This window comes from Nicotiana tomentosiformis, chromosome 2 (genome assembly GCF_000390325.3).
Source record: "Nicotiana tomentosiformis chromosome 2, ASM39032v3, whole genome shotgun sequence".
In the NCBI taxonomy this organism is placed as follows: Eukaryota; Viridiplantae; Streptophyta; class Magnoliopsida; order Solanales; family Solanaceae; genus Nicotiana; species Nicotiana tomentosiformis.
The window spans coordinates 17,461,263-17,484,675 of record NC_090813.1 but is presented as its reverse complement, the minus strand read 5'-3'; the positions used below and the strand labels follow the sequence as shown (position 1 = coordinate 17,484,675).

Genomic DNA, 23,413 nt, shown 5'->3' with positions numbered 1-23,413 from the left:
ATCCTCGAAGGGTTATTAGCCTAGTATGGTGCGATCAGAATTGGCTTGAGATCTCTGGATGGATTTAAATATGAATATGGGCTCTATATCAGGCCAGATGTGTTTATTCAGCATAGCGCTCCTTGTGGAGGAGTATTCGGACGTTGGATGTCGTTTCGTCATCGGCTATTTCATGTAATACTATATTGTGCCGTGAGAGTTATGAAACAGCTTGATAAATTTCTTATGTGTTGAGGTTCCATGTATCGATGGTGTTATGTGAGCAAGATGGCTCTCGAGATTCAGATCATATATCGCACCTTAGTTGTGCTTGAGTTTTGTAGTGTATGACGCTGTTGGTCCTTCCAGGGATGGTATTATGCACTTAGCATGCTTGTATCCGATATTCGGATATTTTGTAGTAATGAGCATTCTAGATTAGTAAGTATTTCCTTATAGATTCTTTTTGTGCGGATCGGGTGGCACGCCGCAACAGTGTGATGTCGAGTGCAGTCCCCTATATTCTATTTTGTGTGTCTTGTATCCCATTTTCTGAGGAAGGTTCATGACACCTTTTCATTTGTTTAGTTAGTTACGTGGGTTGAGTAATCCTTTCCATAGTTCATTTTCCTTATGTATTGCAATCGAGTCCGTAGCTTATTAGCTCATTGTGGCGTCATATGGGTTTTTTTGATCGTATCTGAGGTGGCTTATTGCCTGGGCAGCTTATACTGGGTGAAACGAGATTATTGGATCCGGGATCAGTGCGATCGGATTATATGAAGTATAATAAAGAGTAAATACCATTATTTAGTTATAATGGGGTGATGATTCTAGTTAGGAGGAGAGACTCAATGATTTGTCGGCTCAGCAGTTGGTTATGAATTTCTACACATTTCTTCCCTCGTGGAAGCATTTTAAGAGTTGGAACAAGACTCGTATGTATCATGGGGTGTGTTGTGAACATCAGATTCGTGGAATTTTGGCTATTGTTATCGGGGGTTGTTATTATGGTCATGTGAATGATGCGGTGCATGGTCTAAATTCAACAAAGGTATGTAATCCAGTATTTGGGCGTCGTGTAGTAATTGATACGGTGTTCGTAGGTTGGAAACAAGCATGGTGGAGAATTCTGGATGCCAGGATTGGGCTCTAAGGCTTAATTGCCTAAATAAAAGGGAGAATCTTCAGATTGGCCCCGGCTAATGTGCTCAACTGGATGTGGTAGTATGTGTAGATGCACGAGGTGTTAAACAGTGATTTTGGACAACTCCGGAACAGTCCTTAGCACGTTCGAGGACGAACGTATATTTAAGTGGGAGAGAATGTAACGACCCAACCGGTCGTTTTGACTGTTAGAACCCTCTTTCCCTAAATAAGACTCCCCTTAGATTCTTTTACTAATTTATGACTTGCGGGGATGGTTGGTTTAGAAATTGGAAGTGATCGGGTTGAAATCGGAACAATTGATTCCTTAGTTTGGCTTTAAAATGGTAAGTTTGAGTTCGGTCAATATTTTGAGAAAACGACCTCGGAATCGGGATCTGATGGTTCCAATAGGTTCGCATGATGATTTCGGACTTGGGCGTATATTCGAATCGGGTTTTGGATAACCCGGGAGCGCTTTGGCGCTTAATAGTGAAAATTAACTATTTGAAGGTTTAAAATTCTTTAAATTTGGTTTGGAGTAGGTAATTGAAGTCCGTTTGGAATTTCGAGTTTGGGAATAGTTCCGTATAGTGATTTAAGACTTGCACGCAAAATTTCGTGTCATTCCGAGTAGTTTAAGTATGTTTCGGCGTATTGTGAGTAAATTAAAGAACTTGAAAATTTTAAGTTGAATCAATTTGGTTCGAGGTGTGATTCTTAGTTTTGATGTTGTTTTACACGTTCCGTGAGTTCGAGCAAGTCTGTTTTATGATTTCAAACTTGTTACTATATTCGGGCGAGGCTCCAAGGACCCCGAGTGTTAACCGGACGAGGCTCAGATCAATTTTGAAATTTTGAAGAAGAGGTGGAGCCTTCTGCTTCTGGTACGTTCGCACCTGCGCTTGGATAGCTGCAGGTACGACTCGCAGATGCGGGATTTATGCACAGAAGCGAAAAGAGAAAGGAGAGTAGATACGAAACTGGGCACTCAAGCTAAGCTCACACCTATTTTGGCTTTGATATTAGTATTGTTTTGGCTTTTGTCACCCCTATTTTGACACCATTAAAAATGACCAAAACCTTTACGCTTGAATGCAATCGAAACAAGGACAATCAATTTAAGAATGAGAGCTCAACAATGAACGAACCCTTCGACATTCGTGAATTTTGGGTAGGGAATTATAGATACATGAAATGGTAGCCATTAAAAACATCAAAAGACTGAGAGACAAAGTAGTTAAGATTCACTTTTTTTTTGGTTTTTCCCCGGTGTTTGGTATCCGTATTGGAGCCCGACTATATCCGAATTCGCGTCGCGTAGGGCCCCATTCGGGAGAAAGTGCTCCATACCAAGGATTTTTTCATACTCAAGGCTCGAAACCGAGACCTCTGGTTAAGAGAAGAGTAGTCTCATCCACTGCACCACATCTTTATGACAACAAAAATTGAACCAAACCAAATAAGGTAACGCCCTCCGTCTCATTTTAACTGTCGTTTTAGCTAACAAATTTTGTTCCAAAATAATTTTCATTTTAGAAATTCAAGATTAAATTTGTTAATTATTTTCAACTACACCCTTAATACTCCTTAAAAAAAAGTAATAGTTCTGTTACATGCTATTTTGGTAGAGTAATAAGTACTCAATTCTCAAAAGGCATTTAATCAGAATAACTTAGTAAAGTATACATTGCATTTTTTAATGGACGTGAAAAAGAACTAGTTAAAATGGGAAGGAGGAAGTAGCTTTTTTCCATAGGAATATATTTGTCATTTAATGGACAATAATTGAACAAATAAGTTTGATACATTTGTGAAATTTGGAACTTACTCTTTTGTGCCTCTGAAGGATTGTCGGCAAATAGATGAGAAAAAGGAGAAAAAAAATCTTTTAGACAAATCATGTTGTGCAATTATTTCAATTTTTTTTTAAAAAACGATGCTTATACCTTCTCGTATGCAATTATACTTAGCATAGATAATTAAGCACTTTTCTGGTTTCTATAGGTTAGAGTTAAATACAGCAAGCTGAAATTGGATGCGTTAAAGTTACAACATCTTCTAAATAACCGCAAACTGCAAAATTGCTTCCACGTGGCAAATAATATATCATGAATTAAAAAAAAAACGCTGAAATTTTATAGTTTCAAATTAAGTTAAACTTTATTGGTATATCGAACAAGTATATGCTCTCTAGAGGGCATTAGTTAATTATCGAATATTCAACATTTTCTATGGACCTCTAGGATTCTTTGAGAATGACAAGTATAAATTAATACTGCTTTCACTTTATTGGTGCACTGCAACTTTCCAATTTCAAAATCATAAAATGCTGGGAATTGAGAGTAACTAAGTTTAATTTAGAGCTAAATATTATATTATAAGTTAGAAATGTAAGGTTTAATTCTCAATTTCTCATCAGATTTTCTTTTTTTTTTTTGTCATTTTCTTTCAACTGTATGAGATGCATTCCCTCCATTTGCTCGAAGAAGGATGAAACTTAAAAAGTTTGTAATTACTCTTAATTTAGCCTCTAGATATATAAATCATTTTTAGAAATTAAGAAATCATTATACGAATATTAAAAGTTATATTATGTTGATTTTCATAATCCAGTTGTTGCTATTCTTTTTATGATGAAAGGAGTAGTATTTTAATCTCTTGGCCCAAATATTAGTTATCTTGATAGATTGAATTTATTTCAAAATATTTGACACTCTAAAAAATAAGAATTAAGCCTTATATTTTTTTAAATCTATCTCTAATTAGTAACGTACTAACTAAACGAGATATTTAAGACAGAGATAAAAGGAGTAGTTAAGACTAATGCTCTTATATGATTAAGATTTTATAAAATATCTTCCTTAACTAGTATGTAAAAATATAGAAGTTTACGAAGTAAATTCCATCCAATAAAGATTGTGGTAGAGTGATAAATATTTATCCATCTCTAATCGGATTGATATAAAGTTATATTTATTAAAAAGCGTTTTAGTTCCAAATATTAGATTTTTTAAAATAAATTTAAATTTAAACGGACATCAATACTGATATCGAATACCGAAGAGAAAAAATAGGTACTACCATCTAATCAAGTAGGTGAGTGGTTCAAAAATTTTTTATGATGGGATCAATAAATAAGTAGAAAAACATGTGGGAAGTAGGAGCTCAGGAGATTGTTAGACTTCAGATACAAAATATTTTGGCGGAATCTGCCATTTTTGGACTCTTATTAGCATTGAGAGTGACTTTTTGGTGTGTATCCCCAGAGGCTCTCAAAAATCCAAAAGAACAATAAATGTTCAAAAAACAAACTGTAGATGATACTATCTATGTTCCATTAATATTTTGCAACCCGTTAAGTTATTATTTAGTTTTTCTTTTTTTATTTAATGTAAGTTTTCGTTGTTTTCTTACATTTGTCAACTAGTAACTGAATTTATCCGAATTGGTGAGATCTATGGCAAAGGCTTATGGGGTACATGAATAACAAGAAAAAAGAGAGGAGAAAATGACATTATAAGTCCTTATATGATGTATATTATTTGACCGTCTAGTTTAAGCTACTTAGAGAAAGAATATTTTTAATTACTTAATTATATTTTTAAAATATATTTTAAAAATATATTTAATTTTATCTTCAATACGCCTCTCACGTATGAGGTTTTATTCTTTTTGATGAGTTAAACACGTGATTTATTTTTATGGCGGTAAAATCGAACTCAAGACATTTGCTTATACTTAAGTATGTGACAATCTCATTTAAAAGATTGATATTTTTAAAAACTAAACATTTAATTAATTAATAATATCTTCAACACAATACATCGATTAATATGCCTTTTCGTTTGTATTTCATACCCTTTGAACATTTTAAATTGAGTTGGTATATAGTTTTTCTATAGGCCCTAGTAAAGTCGGAACTTCTTTTTATGTATTTCGGTTTGCTAAAGGTCTTCTTTTCTAATTGGAATCTACATTTGCTCCCTCCCCTCAAGTTTTCTTCCATTTTGTACGCATATGTCAAGTATGGGGTTGTGTAGGGGTGTACAAAAGAAATTGTCAAATCACACCAACCCGATAATTCGAGTTAAATTGAGAAAAAAACTCGACTATGATTTGATCTGATTTAGTTTGGTACTGGAAAAAAAAATCGACCATATTTGGTTTGGTTTGATTTTAACTAAAAAAAGTCAAACTGAAACCAAACCAAACCAACCCGACATTATATGTATAGAAGTTTTAAATATATTTAATACATAAAAATATTTATGGTAGTGTAGTTTATAAATATTTCTTAAGCTTTTTCATAATTTTATCTTTTAACGTATTATTGTAACACCCCGAAAAATTTCGAAGTGTTTTAAGACCATTAAGAAGATTGGCGGGTGCTAATTATATTAATTCGGGTATGAACAAGACTGATAATTTGAATGATATCAATTGATCATGATAATATATGTATGATGTGCATTTAGAATGGTTTATGGTCTAAGAAGAGCCCTAAGGCTAAATCAAGTTGAAAATTATATGATGGAATAAAGTTTCAAGTGAGTTCGCACAAGGCCTAACGTCAAACGAGCATAACTCTCAATATATGAAGAGTTATATGGTGTATAACCTATCAAATCAAATCCCTTTGAGTCTAGTTTCCAACACATTAAACCGTTTATCATTTGGATATGTATACAAAACGTTATGGCCATTTTACTGGACCTGTGTCATATGTGCGCCCATATGCGCGGCCGCGCATATTTGAGAGTTTATGCCTCAGGTACGCGGCCACTTACTCAGGTATGCGGCCGCGCACGTAGGAACCCATTAAATAACCCCAAGGTCGGGTAGAGAGAGGGGGTAAGTCATTTTTGAGGTAAAACCTAATATTTTAGAGAGATGTAAGAGCATTTTAGAGATAGAATAAGTAAACCTAACATTCTAATCATCCAATCTTGCAATAATCTTCAAGAATCAAGGAAGCTAATCACAAGATCTTCGTCAAAGAGGTAAGGTTCCATACCCTAGTTTATAAATTCGGGATTTGGATTAAAAGTAGACCATAAGAAGTATGATTCTTGGGTGTGAGAGTATTATGTGTACATGTATGGATTTATTATGGAAATATGAGTATGAATCAAGTATTGGAACTTATGGTACAGTGATTAGAAGCCATAAATTCTCAATTTAAATACATAACCATTGTAGAGATTGAAAGGTGATTATTTGATGGAATTTTATTGGTTGGGTGAGAATGGTTGGTCACACACGTGATATTAATATTATAAGCTGTTAAAGAATGATGGTGGGATGAATTGTTGGTAAATGATGGTAGTTGGAAGAACTAATTCTATGGTTAAGAAATGTATAAACGTATGCCCACTAGGTGTTTGGTAAATTGTCTAAATGGCCTAAACTATGAAATTGGTTACTAATGTTGGTCCCATTGGATATTGATATTGTAGATTGCAGTTGCTTAGTATAGTAGATCGTTGTAGTATCATTAAGGGGTGAATTTCAATTTCAAATCATTGGCATTGAATTGAGGAGACAAGAAGGCATTCAGAGGTGAATACACGTGGAATGGAATTTCCTGAGTATTGATTAACTTGCTAGACGTTGGGTTTGCCTTGTTGAGGTAAGTAATAATTTTAAATTTGGTCTTGAGGGTGTGAAATCCCGGATTATGTGTTATGTGATTGATTTCAAGGTGACGCACATACTAGGTGACGGGCGTGTGGGCGTGCACCGTAGGAATTGTGATTTGGTCAAATTCCATGGAATTGTGAAGTTGAATAATATATTGATATTTGTACATTCTCTACATGTTAGAGAAAATTGAGTTGAGACTCGTATTAAAAAAAAAAATCATGCTTAGACATATGTTATTATTATTGGTACCAATTGGAGTCATTTCTGTGGTTGAATTATATGTTCAAATTGAAATTTCATACTCAGTCATGTTCATTCATTTCAAATCATATCTCAGTCTCTGTTGCTATTTATTGATACATCATATCATCATTTTTGGGCCAATTTTCATGATTACTGAGAGCTCGAGAGACTAGAGAGATTTATGACTGAGTGAGGCCGATGGCATGATTGTGAGATATTGATACTATAGCACGTGAGTTGTCCGTGCGGATCCAGATATTTATACTATAGCACGTGAGTTGTCCGTGCAGATTATAGCGCTTGGGCTGTAGGAGCCCCTCCGGAGTCTGTACACCCCCAGTGAGCGCGGGTACCCATTGAGTGTGAGGGCTGAGAGCCGAGTGGTTGAGTTGTTATGACGGGTTGAGTAACTGTTGCCCTGAGAGGCTATACTTGCTTTTCATTTGTTGTTGCACTTAGTTGCTATCTGTCATTGTTGTGAAATTATCTGAAAGATTTTATATCCGGATTACATGAACTTGAACTGTATAAAACTAATTTAACTTAAACTGTTGGAATTGAAAGTATGTCTACTCTCTGCTGGAATTACTGAAAATGAACAGTAACTGTGTAGCTTGTCACTATTTTCAGTTCCTTATTTATTATTGTTACTTGCTGAGTTGGTTGTACTCATACTACACCCTGCACTTTGTGTGCAGATCCAGGTGTTCCTGTACATAGTGGATATTGATTCTTTCGTACACTTGTTTTTTCGGAGATTCAGAGGTAGCTTCCATATTTCGCAGACCTTGCATCTCCTTCCCTATCTCATTGTTTACTGTATTTGGTCTCAGACTATTATAGACCGTATTTTCCAGACTTGTATTCATATTAGATGCTCATGTACTCAGTGACACCAGGTTTTGTGAGTATTTATATTTGTACTTGTGAGATTTCTTCAGCTGAATTTAATCATTATGTTTTCAAATTTAAAAGATATGTGGTTTATTGAGATTGTCGGCTTGCCTAGTATTGAGATAGGCGACATCACGACGGGTTAGGTTTTGGGACGTGACAATTATTTCAAGCTTGATTTTATAATTTTTGGATGCTCCAATAAGTTTTAGAGTTCATAAATGTTAGTAACTCAAATAAATCCTAAACCAAAATCAAATCAATACTAATGCTAATAAAAGACATTCAATTCAATTGTACTATAAATGAAAATAGTATTGGATATCTATTTTTTAGTTTTTCCATAGTTTAGATAAAATGTATAACTTATTTTTCTTTTACTGGTTAGTCATCTAAATAATAGTACTTATTACTCATAATTTTAAATTATGTTTGTTTTCATTATGGCTTATTAATAATATTTATTTTATGCGATTTTATTATCTTTATTGTTGAATAATTTAGTAAAATGTCATGACTCATCTCGTATTTATGTTATTTTATTGAAAAACACCTTATATAGTTCTGTCTTACTAGGATTAAAGAAATATTTGGAGCACTAATTTTATGTTTTGTGCTATGAACTTTATGAAAAAAATAAGAAAAAAACCGAAAACCCACAAACCCCGAGAAAAATCGAGATAAAAAAACTCGACTTTTATTGGTTTGGTTTAGTATTTAGATTTAATAATCCGATACAATTAGCTTGCTTTGATAATTAAAAAATTCGAACAAATCCGACCCATGTATACCCTAGGGTTGTGTATGTAATGGAAAGGTTTGGGGTTTGGAAGCAAGTTATACTTACAATTATAGGTGGACGAGATGGGACTGCTTTTAAGGACGAATTTTACCAAATATGACATCCTCATTTTTTACGTAATTGTCTTAGGTTCACATTTGATTTTAAGCAATAAATCAATATCTCTCTCTTCTTTTTAATTCTTCTTATTCAGATCTTCTTTCTTTTTCTTTTTTTCTCTTTTTCTCCTTTTCTCATCCCAAGGGAAGTCCCCCGCCGTACGGTGACTCAGAGTTTCATGGATGAGCCATGAGAGGTCAAAGTTAGGTAGTTTCAAATTTCAAAAGTAAAAAACTCCACAATTATTTATTGGATTTATCGGTCTATGATCCATTAGAGTTTGAGTATGGCCCGCTAGCTCGATTGTTTTCAATTTGTTACTTTCTCCATTTTAATTGATGTGGTGGAGTTTGATTCCACATTACTCAATTGTTTCAATTTGTTACTTTCTTGTTTGACTCAATTTTAAATTTAAGAATTGTGAGCTATAGTCAGTTATTGTTAGGTGAGGAGGGGAGTTAGTTAGTTAGTTAGTTATAGTGGTATGTGGGACTCAATAGTTAAGTAATTATAGTTAAGTTAGTATAAAGTTAGTGTGTATAAATTTGTACTTTTCTCTTACATATCAAAAATACACATTCATTTTACCATTTCTGCATTTCCTCTCTTCTCTCCTAAGCTCGGCCTCTCTACTCTCAAATCTAATTCTAAATTGCTTGGTTGAATCTGAAGATTGAGCTCAGATCCATAAAGCTCACATGGTATTAGAACGGTGAAGAGCTGTAATTTCGCAAATTTTCATTCAATTTAGCTGTAAATTCATCGTCATCTTCTTCGCGAAGCTTTGACTAACGATCGTCAGTGGCGGCCAAAAAAATCGATCACACGTATCTTTTGTTCGTTCATCCCTCAGATACTTCTAGTTTGATTTTGATTCCTGTAAAGCTCACAGGATCAGAAAATTATGGACTGTGGCGTCGATCAATGCGAATTGCTCTGCAAGCTAAGAGGAAGCTAGGGTTTGTGCTTGGGACATGCAAAAAGGATTCATTCAAATCTGAATTAAATGAGGACTGGGAACACATGTAATGCAATCGTGCTTTCCTTGATCATGAACACCGGGTCTACGGATTTACTTAACGGCATTGTCTACGCATCTAATGCACATTTTGTATGGGAGGATTTGAGAGAAAGGTTTGACAAAGTGAATCATGTGAGAATATTCTAATTACATAGGGAAATTGCTATTATTTACCAGGGAACAGACTCAGTCTCTGCATATTTCACTAGGTTGAAGGAATTGTGTGCTGAGTATGATGCAATTGTGCCTATTCCTAATTCGAAGGAGTATGTTGAACATCTTCAGCAGCAAAGACTAATGCAGTTCTTAAGTGGTCTCAATGAGGTATATGATCAAGCAAGACGTCAGACACTAATGAAGATTGTTGAGCCAACATTGAACCAAGCTTATGCACTGATTATAGAGGATGAAAGTCAGAATTCTAGTTCACATCCAGCCTTGCCAAACAGAGAAGATCCTGTTGCTATGCAAACAAGTAGAGGAAAATTTACTGTGCAAAATAGCAGGGGACAATACAAAGGAAAGAAGCCTTTTGTGAAGTGTGATTACTGCAACAAATCTAGGAACTCTAAGAAAAATTGCTACAAGCTAGTTGGATATCCAACTGATTTCAAAAATAAGAAACCATATGCAACTAACATGACAAATGGTGGCTTGGAGAATGACAAATAAGCACATTAGGATGAAGGAAGAAATAATTATGATGGATTAAAGGCAGGACCATACTTCACTGAGGATCAATATAGACAGATTTTGAGCATATTGAACAAGGAGACTCCAGAACATCAGGTTAACATGGCAGGTATTGCAACCTCTTTAATGACAAGTTTTCCTTGCAAATAATGGATAATTGATTCCGGAGCTACACACCACATAGCTGGTGAGCTATATATGTTAAAGACTAAGAATAAAGCAAATAAATATGATAGTGATCGAGTCCATCTGCCTACAAGAGGGAAATCTAATATAACTTACATTGGAGAAGTTGTTATCTGTGATGAGTTAAAGTTGGAAGATGTTTTGTTTGTACCTGAGTTTAAGTTCAACCTAATCTCAGTATCTAAACTAACTAGGCAGCTATCTTGCTCGGTGAATTTCTTCCCTGATTTCTGTTTATTTCAGGATCTCTACAATGGTAAGGTGATGGAGATTGGTAGAGAGAGGTGGTCTGTACATATTGAAGAAGAACTTCAAAGGAAATTTGGAAAAATTCATTAAAGGGATAAGGAAGTTTGCATCAACTACAACTGCATAAAGTAACAAAGAAGATGGAGCCTTGTGGCACAAAAGGCTAGGCCATGCTTAAGTTAGCACTATGAAGAACATGAATCTGTTTCATAACAAATCTGTAGATGTAGCAGTGAATAATGATTGCCATGTATGCCAACTAGCTAAGCAAAGTAGGCTAGTGTTCCCTAGAAGTATGAGTAGAAGTGAAAATCCTTTATCTCTTTTACATATGGATGTTTGAGGACCATATAGGTTTCCCACTTATGATAGAAAATATTTCTTTCTAACCGTTGTTAATGATATTACAAGGTATACTTAGGTGCATTTGCGTCAATTGAAAAGTGATGTTGTTGTGGTGTTGAAGAAATTTGTTGCTATGCTACAAACTCAATTTTAGTCCAAAGTTAAGGTAGTTAGAACAGATAATGTCACATAATTCTTTAACAAACACATGAATGACTTGTTTGATGCTTATGGGATAATTTACCAAAGCAGCTGTGTATATACTCCACAGTAGAATGGAATAGTGGAAAGAAAGCACAGGCACATTCTAGATACAACTAGGGCATTAAAGTTTCAGGCAAGTGTTCCTACAAGGTTCTGGGGTGAATGTATCAAAACAGTTGTACATGTGATAAATAGACTGCCTATTGAGTTGTTGAATGGGAAAAATCCATATGAGCTCCTTCATAACAAGCCACCTTCATTGTTTCACCTTAGGGTGTTTGGGTGTCTTTGTTATGCCACTAATTTAGTTAAGAAAGACAAATTTTCACCAAGAGCAAAAGTAGTTATATTCCCTGTCTATGCAGAAACATAAAAAGGCTACATGCTAATGGACTTGGCCACTAACTGTTTCTTTGTTTGCAGAGATGTTATCTTCAAGGAGCATATCTTTCCATTTGCCAAACTATGTTCTACATCTCATAATAGAGAAGGACATACAATAACTATTGATCCCATCTCAGGCATGGAACAATTTGAACCTCTACGGAACTCCCATGACACTGTGAATATGCAGTCAGAAGGAACTGCAAGCAGTGGTTTAGAGGAGTCTGTTGGGGGGAGTGGTCTTGACAACAGTGCAGAGACTGACATGCAAGAACATGAATGAACTAGAGAAGCAGATGTTCATGACATGCAAGAACATGAAGGAACTGGAGAAGGAGATATTCATGACATGCAAGACTCACCAGCAGCAAGTGCAGATGATAATGCAAATACAGATCACAACACAGCAGTAATAGAGAATGACAATGTTGATGCACAAACAATTAACAATGCTGATGCAGTTCCTGAGCAATATTCAATGCAGGAAAGTGGAGTGATTCCTCTAACAACTCTGGAACAAGAGTCTACTGAGTTCAGAAAATCCAAAATAACTGTAAAAGAACCTTTGTAGTTGCAAGATTATGTGACCACTACAAAAAAGAGTTCCTCTTATCCCCTATCCAACTATCTATTCTATAGCAGGTTGACTAGTAAGTGTAGAAGTTTCTTGACTGGGATCTCAGCATTAACAGAACGAGCAACTTTCAGTGAAGCATCTAAGGACAAAAAGTGGATTGAAGCCATGGAAATGGAGATCAAGGCTTTAGAAGACAACAGAACTTGGGATGTTGTTGATCTTCCAAAAGGAAAGAAGGCTATTAGTTCAAAATGGGTGTATAAGATAAAATACAAAGCAAGTAGTGAGGTAGAAATGTTCAAGGACAGGTTGGTAGCGGAGGGCTATAGCCAAAGAGAAGACCTAGATTATAATGAAACTTTTTCACCAGTTACTAAGGTGGTAACTATGATGCTGTGATTGCTCTCACTGCTTCTAAAGCCTGGAATATATCACAAATGGATGTGTACAATGCGGTTAGCCTTGGCGGGTTCGAGAAGAGAGAGAGGGCGGTCTAAGAAGTATTGGGGAGAAGTGATCAGACGAGACATGGTGTGACTTCAGATTTCCGAGGACATAGCCCTTGATAGGAAGGTGTGGAGGTCGAGCATTAGGGTGTTAGGATATGAGGTAGCTGATAAGGTCCATCTGTGGGGGAGGCTGGTCTGATAAGGTTGGGTCTTAGACTGCTATCAATTATTGTTGTGTCCACACTATTCCTTCATTTTTCATATTATCGGGCTTTATTCACTGGTTTTTGTTATTATTTCTCAGCTATTTTTTGGTTTATATGCTATTGTTATTGCTCATATGGTTCTGTTTATGGTACTAACATTCTGTCTCTCTCTTATATCTTTTCGTTTTCTTAAACCGATGGTGTTTCAGAAACAACCTCTCTACCCTCCGGGATAGGGGTAAGGTCTGCGTACACTCAACCCTCCCCAGACCTCACTTGTGGGAACTCACTGGGTTATTATTGTTGGATGTGTACAATGCATTCTTGCAAGGGGATTTGTATGAGGAGGTGTATATGGAACTTCCCCAAGGTTTTAGGAGACATGGGGGACAAAGTTCTGTGTATATGGAACTTCCCTAAGGTTTTAGGAGACATGGGGGACAAAGGTCTGCAAACTATTGAAGTCATTATATGGGTTGAAACAAGCTTCACGACAGTGAAACATTAAGCTCAGTGAGGTCTTAACTGCTGTAGGATATGTTCAGACTCTACATGACTATTCATTTTTTACTAAAAGGAAATGAGATGACTTTGTAGCAGTGTTGATATATGTGGATGATTTACTAATCACTGAAAATAGTGAGGAGTTTATCAATGAGACTAAAGTTTTCCTTCATCAGAAGTTCAAGGTGAAGGATCTTGGTGATCTCAAATATTTTCTGGGAATTGAGGTTATGAGATCCAAAGAATGGATTCTAATGAATCAAAGGAAGTACCATCTTCAACTCATCTCTGATCTGGGATTGAGTGAGGCTAAGCCAATCTCAATCAGAAGTTCACCTCTACTGAATTTGACAGACATATTGGCACTATATGTGATGAGATCCTGACAGATGTGAGTGAATATCAAAGGTTGATTGGTAGGTTGATCTATTTGACCATCACATGATCAGACATTGTGTTCGCAGTCCAAACTCTCAGTCAGTTCATGCAAGAGCCCAAAAAATCTCATTGGGATGAAAATATGAGAGTAGTCAAATACCTTAAACATTAACCAAGCATGAAAATATTTCTGAGCAGTGAAGGTGCAGATAGTTTGACATGTTTTTGTGATGCAGACTGGGCAAGTTGTCCAAACACACGAAGGTTAGTAACTGGATACTTAGTCAAGTTTGGCAACTCACTCATCTCTTGGAAATCCAAGAAACAACACACAGTATCAAGAAGCTCTACAGAAGCAGAATATAGAAGCCTAGCAGTTGTGACAGCAGAAATGGTCTGGTTGTTAAGCCTGTTTGCTAAACTTGGAGTGCCCATCAAGCGACTTGTGGAGGTCTATTGTGATAGCAAAGCTGCACTGCAGATTGTAGCTAATCCCATCTTCCATGAGCGTACCAAACATATTGAGATCGGTTGTCATTTTGTGCGCGACAAGATCAAACAAGGTGTCCTTAGCACACAATTTGTAGGGACCAAAGATCATCTAGCTGATCTTCTCACTAAAAGTCGTGGGCAGTCTCAGCATGTGTTTCTACTTGGCAAGCTTGAAGTGCTCAATATTTTTTACCCTCCAGCTTGAGGGGGAGTGTGAGCTATAGTCAGTTATTGTTAGTTGAGGAGAGGAGTTAGTTAGTTAGTTAGTTATAGTGGTCTGTGGGACCCAGTAGTTAAGTAACTATAGTTAAGTTAGTACAGAGTTAGTCTGCAAAAATTTGTACTTTTCTCTTACAGATCAATACACATTCATTTTACCATTTTTGCATTTCCTTCTTCTTTCCTAAGCTCGACCTCTCTACCCTCAAACCTAATTCCAAATTGCTTGGTTGAATCTGAAGATTGAGCTCAGATTCATCAAGATCACAAGAATGAATAAAGAAGGTCTTGATCAAGGAATGTCAAATTTGAATGAAGTCTCGCTTTGATGCTGGAATGATGAGATCTAAAGATTTGAATAAAATTACGCTTATAGAGGAAAAATATGAGCGCTAGAACTTTTATACATAGTTAATCGGATCACATAGCTCTTTGTTCAAACAAGTCACCAGCTAGGACTTACATAGCTGATCAGATCAGATACCATGTAAACATCTTGAACATGATAATTATTTGACCAAAAAATATAGATCTTGGTTTGAATAATTAATCTTAGATAACAATTATATTCCTAAGATGGAGTTCTTAAAAAAGCAACAAATACTATGTAGATATATTCGGATAGCGGCGACAACATACAATAAATATTTCAGAAATCAAAGGCAATATTGTAGCATTCAATATCAATGGATAACAATAAATGACATTTAAGTAAATAGAATGAATGAGTTATACAAGAAAGGATGAAACCACATAATGTTCTTTATGACAATGATGAGTGATGGACAATTCTTTGAATATTTGAGTTATTCTTGGATTTAGTGAAAAAGTGTAGACAAGAATCTTAGTGAAAAGGTATTGTTTGTATATTATCAATGAGATCTGATTCTGTTTCTCAAGTCAAAGTGTATTTTTACAAATGAATATCACATGTCCCCTATTATTATGTCTTTTTTTATTTATAGGGAACATGTTCCTAAAAGAAACCCTAAGGGGTCGTTTGGTATGAGGTATAAGTACAAATAGTGCTGGGATAAGAATTTAATACCACCTTAATACTTTGTTTGGTTAGCAAACTTGGAATAAGTTATCCCGGGATTAAAATTAATACTGGATAACTTATACCTTGTAGGGGGTGAGGTAATTAGTATCGAGATAACTTATACCTTCTTCTTATAAATTATGCAAATATCATTTTTAATACAACATACCAAACAGTGGATAAAAAACAATCACAGCATAACTAATCCCAACATAACTAATCCCAACATAACGTATCCCAGCATAACCTATATTTAAACCAAACGACCCCTAATAGTATAAGTGCAGAGAATATCAATTAGAATATTCTCTCTAATGCCCTATCTTAAAACTAGCCGTTATGATTCTGCCAAGAGTCCTCGACCTCGGCCGTGGTCCTTGTTGACTCTTCGACCACGACCTTCGCTGATAGTTAGACTACTTTGACACGCGGCATCCCAGGAATGCTTTACTAACACCGTTTTGACTAAAGATGGATTTTGACCCATACAATAATAAAGATAGAAAAAACACATTTTTTCTAAAGCTTGTAAAAGGATTTAAGTTTATTACAAAGGGAGTTACTTGTTGACCAAATATTTGGGGTGAAAAGAGGAAAAAGTCGTGGGTTGTGGTCCTTAACGTGTCAATTGTCAAAAAAAAGAAAAAGGAATAGAAGAACTATCACTTTCCTGGGAATTTCGCTGGAAAGGGATTGCCTTAGTTTTTGTACCCCCGCAAATTATAATATTGTTGCTGGTCCCCCCTCAAGAAATACAAAATTCAGATACAAAGCCAACATTCGAAGTTAATGGATTATGAGTTTACCATCGAATTCATAGTTAGTAGTTTTAGTTATACGCAATTAAATATCATATTTAATACATTTTTAATACAAAAACGGGAGCTAAGCAAAAACGTACGAAATACTATAACTCTGCCACTTGATAGAAAACCGCGACACACCTAAAAAATTATTTTACCATTAAAATAAACATCGACAGCTAATCAGAGGAGAAGTAAAATCATTATAAAATGTGACTTTTGATTCTGTATACATGACTTATGTTCGGTTGGTTGGTACTTTGAGTACAAAATCTGAATATAATCAAAGGAAAGATCTAACTAAAGAATAAAAGATTTAAAAAATAATGGTTGTAGTAATTGATTCTTGAATAATTTATTACAGACCTGGATTGAATAATAATATGTAATGATGAACAAATTAATTTGACATTTACGTCTAAACATCAGAATCTTTGTAATAAATTATTTCTGCTTTATAGATATTTGGTCTAGCATTGATAAAAAAAACAATATTAGGGATATACTTGATTAGGACTCATAACATACTATACTGTGGGCCATGAACAAGTAGTTAGCAACGGGGTTTTGATCTGTATATTTGGTAAGTTTGATTCCCATAAATATATATTATATGAAAATACTAATAGATTTTTTTAAACAATATTCTGTTTAAACCAGATATTACTTGTAACACAATTCTTGGTTCTGATTCTTTTCTTTGATCAATGATCAATCATTATTATTGTTGATTGTTATTCCTCATTAAATAATTTACTTTTTCACTAATTCCATATTGTCCCTTCCCATTCTAATTATTTCAGAAGAAACAGTAACTATTGCCCAGACTTTGGAAACACTTCTAATATTACTAATATAGAGTTAGGACAAAGGTAAAATTGTTTTTGTGATTTATAAGTCACGAGTTCGAGCCGTAGAAATTTAGGGGCGGAGCTAGAGTGCGAGTTATGGGTTCGGCCGAACCCAATAGTTTTGGTTCAAACCCTCTATTTATTTGCTAAAATTCATTAAATATGTACAAATTATTAATTTAGAACTCAGTAGCTAAAATAATTAGAATTTTGAACCCATAAACTTCAAATTCTGGCTCCGCCTCTGCTTAGAATCAGCCCTTAATGCTTGCATCAGGGTAGACTGCCTACATCACACCCCTTAAGGTGTGATCCTTCCTCAGACTCTGCAGGAACGCGAGATGCTTCGTGCACTAACGTGCCCTTTACAGACTCAGGACAAAGGGAAAATGGGACAAGTTCTGGTATGTAAATATAATTTCAACTGTTTTCTGGGGACACTTTTGTTGGGCAACATGAAACACATTTATATATCAGGGGGTAAAACTGAAAGCCTGCAATGTTGAATCAATGACAATTTAAAGTTTGGGGCTTTGGTACTTGTACTTTTTAAAGTTTGTTTAATTTATGTGTTCCCTTTGCTGGGCAATTAGAAGGCTCTAAGAAAAAAGACTTTGTCTGTGGTCCCTAACTTGAGAATTTAATGCTTGTGGGCTATGTGACCTGAGAAATTGAGTAAATACACGAAGTGAAAAGATATGTAGTAGTAGTACCTAATACTGAAAGGGACTGCCCTATTGATTCATTGAACCAAAGTTCACACCAAGTAGTTCATAACATCAAGGGTGTGCTAAGAATAGTATTTTTTTTTTTTTTATTAACGAGAGATCTCGAGTTCAAATACTTTTTTGAGGTAGTTTACTTTTTCTTAATCAGAGATCTCAAGTTGATCCGATTAATTGTGCTTAATCCACATTATAGTTTCCTTATGCCATTTGGTAAAACAATTTGATGCTTAAATCTTTGGCATTTAGCAACAGCGTTGTTGCGGCCAAACGCACACGCAAGTATACGCGGTCGTCAAATTATAAAGTGACTAGAAGTCGGATGTCGAACCCACGAGGACTTGTGATTAACTATTAACTAAATTAGACTATCCTAATTATCTAAACAAGAATTAAACCTAGAAGTATTTGATTCTAAACTAATTAAAATAAAGAAAAAACAAATAGTGAACTCCGCAAAAGAAGAGAAGATTTTTATGTTATCAATGTAATGAAAGCGATCTAGGGTTATGGGCTATCTAACATTGCTATTGTATTCTTCAATTGAATTGACTAACTAATTCATCTAGTTTATTGGTTGATAAGGTTAATATTGCTCATAAGAATCTGTCGAATTCTTAGTCGCCTATTCAAGCTAACCTAACGCCTATATGTCTATGCAATTAGAACTAACAAGAACACATTTAAAATTCATGTATATCAACCAAGTAAGGCAATTAGGTGTATGTCTATCCTAATCGCGAATCCGTTCCCCGATGCCCAGGTTCAAGAACTTGCTCTACTCAATCCTATGTGCAATCTAGAATTCTCACTTTCGAGTTCAATTCTAGATTCGTAGATAGTATTAAATGGTGATCAATCAATTAAATAATTAAGCGCAAAATTGAATAAATAAACCAATGCGATAAACTAAGAAATCAAAATCAATATTCGAATAACATTAGTCATGAAAGAACCACAACCCTAGAACGTAAAATTTAGCTCTACATAGACATGGTAGCCGAACAACAAATCATACAAAGAAACATAATAATTACATAGTTTGGGGGAAGAAAAGATGAAACTCAACCTCCACGGCGGCTCTGTGTTTATGTTTTCCTATAAAAAACGTACTCCCTTTGTCAAAAGTTGTTCTCAAAAACGTTCTCTCCCTCCAAAATAGATTTAGGACCCCTTTTATACGAGTTGGGGATGTATAGAGTCGAAATAACCGAATCCCGGACGAAATAGGACAAGTCCCACTTCGAGTGTCCAGGGTGCGCTCTGGCGCAGAATGCAGTAGCGTTTTGCGAATTCAACTCTATTCTTGCTGCCAACTTCCAACTTTCCTTATAAACACTTTTTTGCTTTCTTCTTTGTTTCCTTTAATCTTCAATCATTATGTCCCCTCTCTTGTTTTAATTGTTACAATTCACATATTTACTTCACCTCATGCCACGTAGATAAGCATCCTAAGTCTTCCATTTTTCTTCATTTCATGTGCTGCTCCAAATTTGTCTCTCCATGTAGATTTTTTTCTATTCTCTTTCCGATAATAATTTCGTGCTCTTTTTCTTTTTGCATTATTTTTGCTTCGAATCTTTCTATTTTCGCACCGCTTTATTCCTACACGGTTAAAATATAATATTAAACATAAAGTGATATAATTAATACTCAAAAAATGATTAAAAGTACTAGAATGTAAGGCGACAATGGTTAAATATATGCATTTTTGGCCAAACATCAAGCGCCTTCCGTTTCTTTCCATTCATACTTAGACATTTTCTGATAATATTAAGTCTATTGACGTATCCCTAATACAATATACAGAAAATCTTAGACAATAACTCTCTTGAAAAAGCATCTAATCATACACACTAACTGAAATATCATTCGAACAAGATGCTTCCAATCAGAAAACAGAATATGAAGTTAAAAGTCTTCAACTAACACGACCAATATCCTTCCTCTCTTCTACTGCTGCAGGATATGGATTTCAGTCTTTTTGACAGAGTTAAGATTAAAGAGGTTCGTGGTTTTAAGCTTAATAGGCACAAGTAATAATCCCAAGGCTTTGTTTCTAAGATATAACAATACTTCTGTATGCCTGGGAGAACTATAAGAGAAAGATGAATGACCACAGACTTATTCTAATAGTGCCTCAGAGTTGCCCAATTGCTGTTACAATATGTTTCTGTTTCTATGAATTAATTCTCATAGGTAGCAATGGGTAATCTCAGAGCGAAATTCTCTAAACTGCTGAAAATGAAAGCTATATCTAAGTTGAGCTTGAGAACCGAGCACTTATCCATCTTAGAGCCAAAAATTAGGAAAAACCTAAGAATAGTTCCCAGACTAACCTAAAAACAGTAGGGACGCCTAGCCTTTTAACAGCCTGGATGCAAATTAAAGAGAAATTTCCTGAAAATGTCCCGGCCAAACTTCATATCCCATAAAACTTCTTGGAGTGGGGCAAACAAAGATGACAATGTTACAATAACAAGATGTCCAAGTATTTATAACTATCACATCAAACAAAAGGAAACAAGGTATCCCTTCTTGGATCGAAATAGTTACTTCTTAGGAAAGAAAACAAAACATAAGAAGTCCTATTTTTAGAAGGAAACAAGAAACATAGTTGAGAGCATCTAGGATCCTATAGCTATACATTGGACAAGATTACAAACCCGAATTCATTCTTCAGGTTGCCTTTGCCCCAAAACTGGGATGTCTTCATATCGTTTCTGCGTAAGTAGAAGCACCATGATCAGATTCTGAGTCAAAGTTAGATTCAGTACAGCAAATATTGTTACACTATGTAAACACTAAAAGGAACTGTTCAGCCAGAAGACAATCTAATCTCTTATTTGTAAAGTCAACAATGCATACAACAATTATCCTCCAAAGTCCAAAGTCATAATGTTAAAAAACCGCCATATGCATGCTTTATATTGTACAATATATATGTGTCTGTGCATGAACTCGTAATTTTCAAATTTCTTTATCCGGGAAAGCAATGCTGATTCTACATTGAGTTATGCTTCAATCACATAACTATGTGTAAATATTCCCATCATGTCCTTTTTATCGGTCACTTTAGCCCAAATATTTAGTTCAAAATATTTGTCATTTTAGAAAACTAAGACATTAATTTCTCTTTTTCCAATTCTACCGTATTACTCCAAGAAGGTATACGATCAATTACTCATTTAAGGAAGATATAAGCATAATTTAGTCAAATACCACTTCTGATTAATGCAATCCAATGCACACTTAAACGGTAGATAAGAAGAACCGAAAGGGAGGAGTATTACTTTGCTATTTACAACAGCCAACTAATTTTAAGAATCACGCTGTGTGCCCTATCCCTATCCCTGCTATTTTTACTATTACATCTGACAGCTCGTACGTCCAACCAGAGAAAATGATTGAGGAAATAATTTCCTTTTAAAAAGTTTATTTCATGCAAAACAGAGCCTTCTGTGGTAAAAATCAGTTTTTAAAATTTTCTTGACTTCGTATTTGGAAGGATTCTCATGTATAATCTGAGTTATCCACAAACTCTTCCAACTCTCAGAGCTGCAACTATACATGTAAATCAGCATTTAAAGGAGAAAAGCAAACGCCAACATTATGAATTTCAGGAAAACTCACCCCAATATTATTCTTTTCCCAAAGCTTACGAACACCATAATCAACAGCCTGCGACGAAGAAACAAGAACATGAAGAGGGCATTAAATTTGACAACTTCTCGACTTTCCTATGCTTATTTCAATCATACAGAATATCAACCAGAGTTAAGCAAATTGAAGATGCAGATAGATCAAGATATATTGCTCAATGAAGCGGTCTCAGCAATCATATTCATAGCGAAAGCAAAAAAAACGCTATGTGATTAATTCCCATCTACCTAAACCTTGGTTAGCAGAATTACCAGGTACCCAATGAAATAGTCTGGACGTGCACATGCTGGCCCCACACACTGTTATAAAAAGAAAGTAATTTTTAATCATCTTGCACAAGGAATCAAGCCACGATTCTTGCATCATGGTAGACTGAGGTATCCTGCGTGAACGCGGGATGCTATATAAAAGCAGTTTTCTGATCTTTAACAAAATTTAACTGTACCGGTTTTAAAGAATACTTCTTTGGTCGCACACGGCAAGATACTAACAAGTACTATATTGCATGAAATATGGATTTTCCTTCACTCAAAAATACCCCAACGTTCTTCTAATTCCATCCTTTCCTCTGTTTCTAAAAAACTTTGAGCTTCTAAATGAGGAAGTTCACACAATTCATCAAAAATCAATCCATCATAAGAACAAAAAAGCGCAAAAATGAATCGATATGCGATGTGGAAGTTGATAATAAGTTGGATTACCCGTTCGCCGAGGAAAGCGCCAACGATGACAAAGGTAACATAGACAGAATTGCGACGCATAATGAGCCTGTAAAGCCTTTCCAGAGGCCCTCTTCCCCTCTTTCGACCTTCTGTTTCCATTCTGATTTCTGTAGAATCTTCGGATTGCAGATGAGTAGAAGAGACTGGAGAGTGAAAACTAGAATATTTATTCCCCCTGTTTTTTCTAAATGTGACGAATAAGTTCTTTAAATTATTTTAAATAATAAACACACCCCTCTTTAATAACGTTTTTTGCAAAATAGCCCACTTTTAGTAATATCATTAGAAAAATGATGGTAAAAACTTTGTTATATTTTTTTATTGCATCTTAATCTATAAAAAAATATGGTATCAATTTTAATTTTGGTGCTTATAAAACACTACCGTGGAGTAATGTTGTTCGAAAGCATAAGATGTTTGTGATACTGATTAATTAAAGTTGTGCATGGTGGGAGTTTCAAACTCTGGAGATCATAAATTTTGAAATATGTCACTATGAAATCCATACAGTTGAGTTGAGGAGAGAAATAAATATGTAGTGTTATATATTGAATTTAACTTTTATATACCGATAATGTTTAGTAATAATTTTTACCATATATTCATTTAAAAGATAATTATAGGTTATTGTCGGAAAAAAAAAATCAAAAATAGCCGGATTTACAACTGGTAATTGAAAAAGTCACAGTCTCAAAAGTAATCGAAATTTAGCCATTTTTTAATGTAAAGATAAAATCTGAACAAAAACACTCTTAAAATTCGAAAAAATTCTAGGAGTTCAAATTTCTTGCATATGAGGTTATAACATAATGTGTTGGAATTTCATAATGTGCTAGAGTTCCAACATAATATGCTGAAAGTTTATACGCAGAAGCTTCATAATCCAGCATA

At 35.0% G+C, this 23,413-nt stretch overlaps 2 protein-coding genes across 3 annotated transcripts; one reads left to right on the top strand and one right to left on the bottom strand.

Annotated features, from left to right (window-relative positions):
- The first annotated feature begins 9,733 nt into the window (after nt 1-9,733).
- Nucleotides 9,734-10,502, top strand: LOC138904416 (uncharacterized). Its single transcript, XM_070192914.1, has 2 exons — nt 9,734-9,834; nt 9,986-10,502. The coding sequence occupies exons 1-2, from the start codon at nt 9,734-9,736 to the stop codon at nt 10,500-10,502; spliced, it is 618 nt and encodes a 205-aa protein (XP_070049015.1).
- A 10,085-nt stretch (nt 10,503-20,587) lies between these two features.
- Nucleotides 20,588-22,674, bottom strand: LOC104107358 (cytochrome b-c1 complex subunit 9, mitochondrial-like). Of its 2 annotated transcripts, XM_070195027.1 has the most exons (4): nt 22,502-22,674; nt 22,052-22,099; nt 21,771-21,818; nt 20,588-20,860 (listed from the first exon to the last, which is right to left on the bottom strand). In XM_070195027.1, exons 1-4 carry the CDS (start codon nt 22,619-22,621, stop codon nt 20,810-20,812), a joined length of 267 nt encoding a protein of 88 aa, XP_070051128.1. In that variant the 5' UTR covers nt 22,622-22,674; the 3' UTR covers nt 20,588-20,809. The 2 variants fall into 2 exon arrangements, with proteins under 2 accessions (XP_070051128.1, XP_009614443.1); XM_009616148.4 differs by lacking the exon at nt 22,052-22,099 and having other exon boundaries at nt 22,502-22,671.
- Between the last annotated feature and the right edge of the window lie 739 nt (nt 22,675-23,413).

Bases quoted from the DNA above. Each gene is read 5' to 3' on its own strand.
- LOC104107358 (XM_070195027.1), bottom strand. From the start codon at position 22,621: ATGGAAACAGAAGGTCGAAAGAGGGGAAGAGGGCCTCTGGAAAGGCTT. The intron at 22,100-22,501 runs GTAATCCAACTT...TTTTTATAACAG, and splicing joins GCGCTTTCCTCGGCGAACGG to TGTGTGGGGCCAGCATGTGC. The intron at 20,861-21,770 runs GTGAGTTTTCCT...CTACTTACGCAG, and splicing joins GGGAAAAGAATAATATTGGG to AAACGATATGAAGACATCCC.
- LOC138904416 (XM_070192914.1), top strand. From the start codon at position 9,734: ATGCGAATTGCTCTGCAAGCTAAGAGGAAGCTAGGGTTTGTGCTTGGG. The intron at 9,835-9,985 runs GTAATGCAATCG...CTAATTACATAG, and splicing joins AATGAGGACTGGGAACACAT to GGAAATTGCTATTATTTACC.